The sequence below is a fragment of the Triticum dicoccoides genome, chromosome 1B, assembly GCF_002162155.2.
Source record: "Triticum dicoccoides isolate Atlit2015 ecotype Zavitan chromosome 1B, WEW_v2.0, whole genome shotgun sequence".
Taxonomy (NCBI): domain Eukaryota; kingdom Viridiplantae; phylum Streptophyta; class Magnoliopsida; order Poales; family Poaceae; genus Triticum; species Triticum dicoccoides.
The window spans coordinates 437,036,680-437,045,593 of NC_041381.1; the positions used below are offsets into that span (position 1 = coordinate 437,036,680).

At 41.2% G+C, this 8,914-nt stretch overlaps 1 protein-coding gene across 1 annotated transcript; it reads left to right on the forward strand.

The window, feature by feature from the left end:
* Nucleotides 1-43: 43 nt before the first annotated feature.
* LOC119339676 (serine hydroxymethyltransferase 4-like) lies at nt 44-3,589 on the forward strand. Its single transcript, XM_037611649.1, has 4 exons — nt 44-974; nt 1,526-1,916; nt 2,003-2,104; nt 3,169-3,589. The coding sequence occupies exons 1-4, from the start codon at nt 111-113 to the stop codon at nt 3,411-3,413; spliced, it is 1,602 nt and encodes a 533-aa protein (XP_037467546.1). The 5' UTR covers nt 44-110; the 3' UTR covers nt 3,414-3,589.
* Nucleotides 3,590-8,914: the final 5,325 nt, after the last annotated feature.

An 8,914-nucleotide genomic window follows, 5' to 3' on the forward strand; every position in this document is an offset into this window, starting at 1 on the left:
CACGCGCATATAAAGCGGAGGCGGCGGCGGCGTACAGCCCTACCCGATACGAACCAACCCCAGATTTTCCCCGGGCGCCGCAGCCGCATTTCGTCGAGCACAGGACGCGCATGGCGATGGCCGCGCCCCACGTCTCGCACTCGCAGCCACCCGTCGGGCGCGCCGCTTTATTCTCTCACCCCACCACCGCGCAGAGCTCCTCCCCTCTCCGCCTCCCTCTCCTCCGCGCCGCCGCCCGGCCCGTCCGCCTCTACGCCGTCTCCACCGATGCCGCCCCTGCCACCGCCGCCGCCGCGATGGACGCCGTGGCCGACTGGGGGCTCACCCCGCTCGCGGAGGCCGACCCGGAGGTGTACGACCTCATCGAGCGCGAGAAGCGGCGCCAGCGCACGGGCATCGAGCTAATCGCGTCCGAGAACTTCACCTCGCTCGCCGTCATGGAGGCGCTCGGCTCCCCGCTCACCAACAAGTACTCTGAGGGCATGCCCGGGGCGCGCTACTACGGCGGGAACGAGGTCATCGACGAGGTCGAGGAGCTCTGCCGCGCCCGCGCCCTCAAGGCGTTCCACCTCGACCCCGCCTCCTGGGGCGTCAACGTGCAGCCCTACTCCGGCTCCCCCGCCAACTTCGCCGCCTACACTGGGCTGCTCCAACCCCACGAGCGCATCATGGGCCTCGATTTGCCGTCCGGAGGACACCTCACCCATGGGTACTACACGGCCGGGGGCAAGAAGATTTCCGCCACCTCCATCTACTTCGAGAGCTTGCCCTACAAGGTGAGCTCCGACACCGGGTACGTCGACTATGATAGGCTGGAGGAGAAGGCCATGGATTTCCGCCCCAAGCTCATTATCTGTGGCGGGAGCGCGTACCCACGGGACTGGGATTATGCCAGGCTTAGGGCCATCGCGGACAAGTGCGGGGCCATGTTGCTGTGTGACATGGCTCATATCAGCGGTCTTGTTGCCGCTCAGGTATCAACTTTTCTGTATTTCTGTGCCTTTAGATGATTAGATTATGTATTGTATCTGCTGCAAGTGTAGTAGTTTATTGATTAAAACAGGTTTTAGTATGCTATATCTATTTAAATGTAAGTTGCTCTTATTTATTACAATTGAGATCGAGCCTGATCAATTGTTGCAACAATGGATGCTTCCCCCCTGTATAATCATGTTCATGGAGGGGCCTGTCACTGAAAATAACATTGACCTTCCATGAAATTGTTTCGCTAAATTTGCTGACAGCCTCTCATAGTACTGAAATACAGTATTTTATCGAATCTATTGTGATAGTAGTTATCATCAACATACAGTAAGGTAGTTGATTTCTGCATTCTCTAACAAGAGATGCTGTTTGCTGTCATTCTCTTGGTGTTTAAGGCCACGTGAATTTCGCTGGGTTTTGGCAGGAACTTTACTGTGAACTAAGCAATTTGCAAAGGCTTCCCGTGGAACTCCCATATTCCAAACTTCTGTTTAATTGTTTTTTCACCTCATTGGTAATATTTTGATTTGTTCTCTTACAGGAGGCTACGAATCCGTTTGAGTATTCTGATGTGGTTACCACCACCACCCACAAGAGTCTCCGAGGGCCAAGGTCTGGTATGATATTCTACAGGAAGGGCCCGAAGCCTACCAAAAAAGGCCAGCCCGAGGGTGCTCTTTACGATTATGAGGACAAGATCAACTTTGCAGTGTTTCCGTCACTCCAGGGTGGCCCTCACAACCACCAGATTGCTGCCCTGGCAGTTGGCCTGAAGCAGGCAATGTCACCTGGATTCAAGGCATATATTCAGCAGGTCAAGGCCAATGCTGTTGCCCTTGGAAACCAGCTGATGAGGAAGGGCTACAAGTTGGTTACGGATGGAACAGAGAACCACCTTGTTCTCTGGGATCTTCGCCCTCTTGGCTTGTCTGGTATGCAGAGCAATTTTGATTGGCATCTGTTTATATGGTTGTATTCAGTGCTAACTTGCTCTAAAATTGGTTTGCTGAATTTATAGGCAACAAAGTTGAGAAAGTATGCGATCTGAGCAGCATTACACTCAACAAAAATGCCGTCTTTGGTGACAGCAGTGCATTGGCACCTGGTGGTGTCCGAATTGGTTAGTATCTCTTCCCAAATATGGTTTTGATACTCTTTCTGTCCCCACATGCTTTGGAGGTTGTTAATGGTAACTGGTAAGAAAATAGGTTAGAAGGCACTCAAATGAGTCATCTACTATTGTCATTTGCACTGGTCTGTGAGAGCATGTGAAGTATGAGGTGGCCCGACACATTAGTGTGTTGTGGATTTGTTAATAATTTTATTTCTTGTGGAATATTATTGCTTCTGCCCATGTATAAGGATATTCCCGTTTCATCTATGAAGGATCTTCCTAGTCTAAATTGACTCTCATTGTTATTAGTCCAAGCTGATTTTTTTTGTTTTTTCCATGGGCCATTCTCTGAGTCTGAATCATTATTCATCCACCACTTAGCAAATACAGAAAATTATCCAGCTCACTAGATGCACTATTGTCATTCTCCCAATGTTCAACATCTTGTGTAAATTTATGAACTGGAATCTGTAGTGACTTTTATCCCAGTTCTTTGTTCTTTTTTGCTTTGTTGGTTTTGAAAGGCAACGAAGTGCAATGCTTATGTTCAAGTTCGTAACCTTGCACTTGGAAGGTTCATGCCATCATTCTCTAATATTTGTCCTGAAAAGGCTTTCATTTAATTTGTGGCTGTGCAAGAATATAACACCATGTTATTGTTAGGAGTTATGGTGTAATTACAGTGGAATGTCTATGTCATCACTCTAATACTTGTCTTGAAAAGGCTTGTCAACTTTGTGTTGTGATTGCGGAAGAATACAGCAACACATGAACTATATCTTGCAGCATAACGTACTTAAACCGCTGGTTGCCTGATCCGCATACCTGACATTTTAATCATTTGCTTACTTTAGAATTTCTCTTGCATTTTTAACCTTCACAAGATTTATTCCATTATAGACACGCATTATTAATCTATCCCTCTTTGAATAACTGAGAAAAACGAAACATGGTGCACAGATGAACTCACTATCCAGCTTTTTCTATGAGAAAACTGTTTTTTTTTTAGATTGAGAAAACTGGATATTGAGCATAGCAGCTAAGTTCATTATATCTAATGTCGGTTCTAGGTACACCTGCCATGACCTCGAGAGGTTTGGTCGAGAAGGACTTTGTGAAGATTGCTGAGTACCTTCATCAGGCTGTGGTCATCTGCTTGAATGTCCAGAAGCAGCGAGGTAAGCGTTACAATGATTTCACCGTTGACTTGGAGAAGAACGAGGACATCGCGGAGCTCAGGGCAGAGGTGGAGAAGTTTGCCATTTCATTTGAGATGCCTGGCTTCCGGGTGTCAGACATGAAATACAAGGATTAGGCTGTGGTACCATGCAGATCGTTTTCTTGTAGCAGCAAATTGGTGCCCTTAAGGGGTTGATTGCTGTGTGCTAAGCGTGATGTATGAATTTATGGTTGAAAATGATATGACTCATGAATAATCATTGAAGGTATGCCATAGCATGGAGATGATATTTCCTAGCCTTGGTTTTCTAAGCGATTTGTGTGACCTCGTTGGCAGTTTGTTTATGTGGTTTTTGATGTTTAAGGATTTCTAGTGTCAGTGAGGCCCCTTGGCGGGAGCCTTGCTGGGTGCCCCACTTGTTATACGCGGGAGGGCACACAGTTAAGACATGGTATTCTTTTACCAAAACTTCAAAGTATTGCAGTACTTCAGCTTACCGTTCGTGTTTTTATCATCGTGTTTCTCGTAGTGAGATCTTCAATGGTATGCTTGGTGTATTTTCTGAATTTCTTTTGTATTGCTCTTATTGCTATCGCTGTACTTTCATGGCCCATTTGTCTTGTAGATGTATTGCCATAGGCGTATATTATTTTTGTGCTTGCCCTAGTTGTTTCTTTAATGCCGTGTGTGTATCAGGTGTATTGTCCTATTCGTAGTTGTTTTTGTACTACTATTTACAGTATATTTGATGTTGCATTGCCTAATTTGTTCTTTTTACTGCCTTGTGGTTCACATGTGTAGTTTTGTAATTGTTTTTTTTTTGGACACTAAGTTTTTCTATCCTCTTCCATATCCTACCTTGGCATGGTTTTAACCGAATATTTAGATACAAAAAGAAGGAAATCATTCCATTTGTTTCATTATCCCGCCTTCCATTATTCTTAATGGTGAAGACTTTATGGCTCCTTTTGTAAGGTTACTAGTTATTGTTTCGTTGAATTTGCTTTTTTATTAGGCTCGCCATTCGACTTTGATAGTTAAGAAAAAAGCACCCTTTGCTGCGTCCGAATGTTTTTTTGATCATTGTAAATCAGTTCTCTGCTACTTCATAGAACACATAAAACATGGGAAGATAACAAGTGTCATGCCCAATTCATTCAGATGTAAACTAAGAAGAAAAAATGTACCATTTGAAATCTGTTTTCCGTTCTATCTGAGATACATTTATCAATTTCTATAGTTTTGATAAAAATCAATGTACAATGAGCAAACAATATGGATTCAGCACTCCCAATATATGTTTTGCTCAAGTTCATCCTCGTGATGACAAACCATGAAATATCTGTCTCCATGATATTATAAAAAATTCGGCCTAACAAACAGACGCTCATCACACCACATAATATCAAATGGGTTTGCCTAGAATGACCGTTGTCCTCCATGAATTGAACAAATATGCAATTTTGTGAAAGATAAACAATAGTTAATATAGATTTCAATTATCCCAAGCATTTAGAAGCAAAACAATACACACCTTCCATGATCCAAAGTTTGTAGGATTACACTTTCTTTGGATGGAGAGTGACCCACGATCTTTTGAGATGATGATCCAACTTCATTTTTGACACACCGAGCCAAAGACATTTAGAAAAAATACAAGCAAAGATTATTTTTTACTAATACTAGCACATATACCTGTGCGTTGCAACAGGGGAGATAATTGACGTGTCCACTGCACTAGGGTCTAGCAGAAATTCATATTTGTAGTACGTTAAGAAGTAGGCAATATTTTTTGGTACAGTTTTTTTATGAAGATTCCGATCTCAATAAAAGGATTCTATTAAATGTGGTTTAGGCCATCTCTGCATACGCTTGAAGATTAATGAAAAATTGCCTACGTCTGAGCAAAATGACACTAGTTTGTTGCATACAACTCACGCTCTTATTTCTGTTGCACATAATGATCACACACTGTGCAACATAGCATATATGCATGCCTCTCCCATCTCCTTGGTATTAATTCCTTTTTATTATTGCATTGCATGCATCTCACGCCCTTGGTATTAATACCAATTCCTTTGTGTTATTCTCTCTGTCATATTTTTTTAAATCTCCGGTTCCTTTTTTATCCACTGATCACACCCTTTATTCTCTCCTTTCTTTATTACTCCTATATGACAATCGAAATCGATCATTCATACTCCCTCCGATCCATATAAGCCCTCATAACATATTTCATATATATAAAGATGATATTAAAGTTATAATGTGTGTTAGCATTTCTCAAAATACACAATGGCATTTAATTATGTTACTTAAGTTTATGCCCTGAACATAATTTTAAAGTAGTTAACAGGAACAAATAATAGCACGCTTGAAAACTACACATTTTTCTAATCAAATTACAAATAGAATTATTTTAATCCGAGTTGCAGTTGTAAAGTTATAGCATAATCATGTTTAACATATTCTGTGTAAATAATAAAAGCCAGGGACCTAACGGGTTGAAAACAAAGCAAACTGGGCCTACTGCAGCTGAACACGGAATACTAATCGGCGCCCAGTCGTGCGAGATAGCGGCTATCGCAGTCGGGCCAAAGCCTAACAGAGAAAGGGCACTTAATATTGGACCATGGATTACTTAAAAAATCATAGACCTTTTGTATAAAACATATGACGATGGTGTTCAGAAACGTTCCGTACATTATTCGTAGGTATAGATAGGCTTCCAATTGACCATTATTTTTCTAATGCACAGATAAGTAGGAAACAAATGTGTCAATACAAACCGAGATGGCCAGAATATTAGTAGAGATGCAAGAATCGTTAATTAACATCTCTTTGCACATGCTATTGTTCTGAAGATGATACTTTAGCATCATTAATGCTACATTAGTGAGACATGTTGATCATTGTGTCAATATAAAAAACAGGGGAGAGTTGTGCGAACATATAGCAAGCAAACTGTGATGTCAACCACATGTAGTTTAAATGTATGTGGAGTCCCATTAATCAACTCTTAGTATAAGCGAAAAATATCTTAGCCTATATAAGTATTTGACAATAACCATCAATAACAAATATATTTAACATGGATCACAATGAAGTATAAAAAGAAAACACGATTTGAAGGTTAAGCCATAGATCCTACCAAGATAATTCCACATGAATGGCAGGTTTTCTACACGATTTGAAGAACAAAAAGATAAGGAACAAACATAAACTTAATTCAGGCCAAAATGCAATATTGACTACACTCAGTTTGTAAGAAAAACATAGTCAATAAAAGCGGGCTTACTTGTGATTGAATAGTTCTAGTACAATGCCTGACAAATCCACTTGCAGAAATTTGTTCATTGGCCCCTCATGGTCTTGATGATAAGAGTACATGAGGAAAGTACACTCTGAAAGCTGCCATTGTACTGACATGATAGGTTTTCCTCCGACAACTTCAGGTGAATATCCAATAGTACACTGGACCTGAATTTCCCGCAACTAATCTGAAGGTAGTCCCCATGTGAGAACATGTGGGTATTATGGTGATAATTCAACTGAATTTTGAGACCACACATATTTTTGTGTAAAGTTTCATTCTAAATTACGATAGCTTAAAGATTTTTCATGTGTACGAAAGGATTACATAAATCATAACATGTTATTCACAATTAGTTGCTAAAAACTACAACTTGACGTTGGACCTTATAATACTACATAATGGTATGGCTGTTTAAACAAATTCGACACTGACAAAAATGACAAAATGCATCAGAATTACAATTAATAGGTTGCTTGCATTTTTTTAAACTTGGCAGCAGTTGACCAATCTTAGTGTATTTTCACATCATGAATACGACGAGCTGCAGGTAGGAGGATGAACATGTATCTCTATGGAAGAAAAAACATTACACACAAATATCTTCGCAATGTATGAAAATCATGGCTTCAAAGACATCAACATATCTTCAGTGCATTGAACATGGACTGAAAATGGCAATACAACTAAGTATCATAAAGAAAATTATGCTGCATAAACATCTTGTACTATAATTTAAAAGGACACACTCTTAGGTAAAGAAAATGATGCACTTAGTGATCACCATCTCGGAATAACACACAATTATAGTTCCACTAATTAACTGCATGAAAATTGATAACACTGTGTACCTGCATTAGCATGATCCAAGACATGTCAGATCCTATAAGGTTAAAAGACAACAGTCTGGTTCGTCCAGCACACCGGTGCCTTTATGCGGGTGTGGGAGATAGCTCAGGTGACCACCATAGCAAGGTCTAGCATGGTGTCAGCAAGGGCAAGAGGCCATGCTCACTACAACCATGCGAGTAGGAGAATTAAGCACATAAAAGTATGTATATATCCAATATTAGGTAATTTGTGGGTGTGCTCTCAATGCCCCCTTGATTAAACATTTGCAACTGGAGATAGAAGCACAAACGACGTATGGAGTTATGAGTCACCTATTTCTTTCTTGAATGAGATGGCCGAATTGTTCTTTGAGGACGTCAAGTTTCACGTCCTTGATTGACAATAAATACGAAGATAGGAAATGTCAGCTTGATATATGATGGGACAAGTTAAACAAAATTTGCTTGTGAGTTGTGACGAACCTTTGCCTTTGACTGTTCGACTTGTTGTTGGGATGCTACTAACAGCTTATGCACTTCTTCTTAGTCAGAAATATTCTAAACATGTCAGTAATAAATCACTTATAAGTGAACTGGTAGACAATGAGGCCTAATGCTCGATAGCTCCATCCTCCATGGAAGTGATATTGTGACTTACAACATAGTTTGTCATGTCTAATTTGACGCCAAGTAGTTCCCTTATAAACATCATGTGTCATGGTTCCATGGCTGCCGGTCTTGATCTTAGCAAGCATATCGATGAACAGAAGGGGAAATATGAACATCACCTTTGAGGCACTTCATTGCACATTGGGTATTGAATTCATATTATTTATAGTAGAAAAATAGACATGAATTATTTAGTGGGATACAAGCATAGTATCTTTATAATATGAACATCACCTTTGAGGTACTTCATTGCACTTGCTTGATGACATGGACCAAAGAAAGGCTAACTTACTAGAGATCCAACTGCTCATGGAAGATGGAACTGCTCGAGCAGTGGGAGCAAATGCTTGAGGCCCAAAACAAAATGATACAGGTTCAGATAGTTATTCGACCGACCTTCCAAAACATACTATTGTTCTGTACAACCCTACCTAGTCACGTTCATGCTAGAGTGAGCTTTCATGTTACTTTTCGACCACTCACATAAGAAAATCCAATACCATCGGAAGTAGAGGCGCCCTGAACCATCAGCAAAACAACACAGCTCATCCAACCCTAAAGATTATGTAGAAATATGTAGGTTGCGAGAGCTGCCTCGGAGCCAAGAGGGGATATCACCGGATTTTTGTTATTAGAGTTAGGGTTTGTGGTAGGGAGACCAAACTGTCACGGAAGAAACCCTTGTCCCTAAGAGCCTAGAGGGGTGGCTCAGGCCGTGTCAAAAGAGTGGTGTGGAAGGGTTGATCAGGTGAGGCTCAATGCAATCGACTCATATGGTGAAGAAAATATGGGAAAATTACATGTGGGTCGTTGGATCTTCAATG

Coding starts and splice junctions, on each gene's coding strand:
- LOC119339676 (XM_037611649.1), top strand. CDS start 111: ATGGCGATGGCCGCGCCCCACGTCTCGCACTCGCAGCCACCCGTCGGG. Junction 975..1,525: donor GCGGTCTTGTTGCCGCTCAG/GTATCAACTTTT, acceptor GTTCTCTTACAG/GAGGCTACGAATCCGTTTGA. Junction 1,917..2,002: donor TCGCCCTCTTGGCTTGTCTG/GTATGCAGAGCA, acceptor CTGAATTTATAG/GCAACAAAGTTGAGAAAGTA.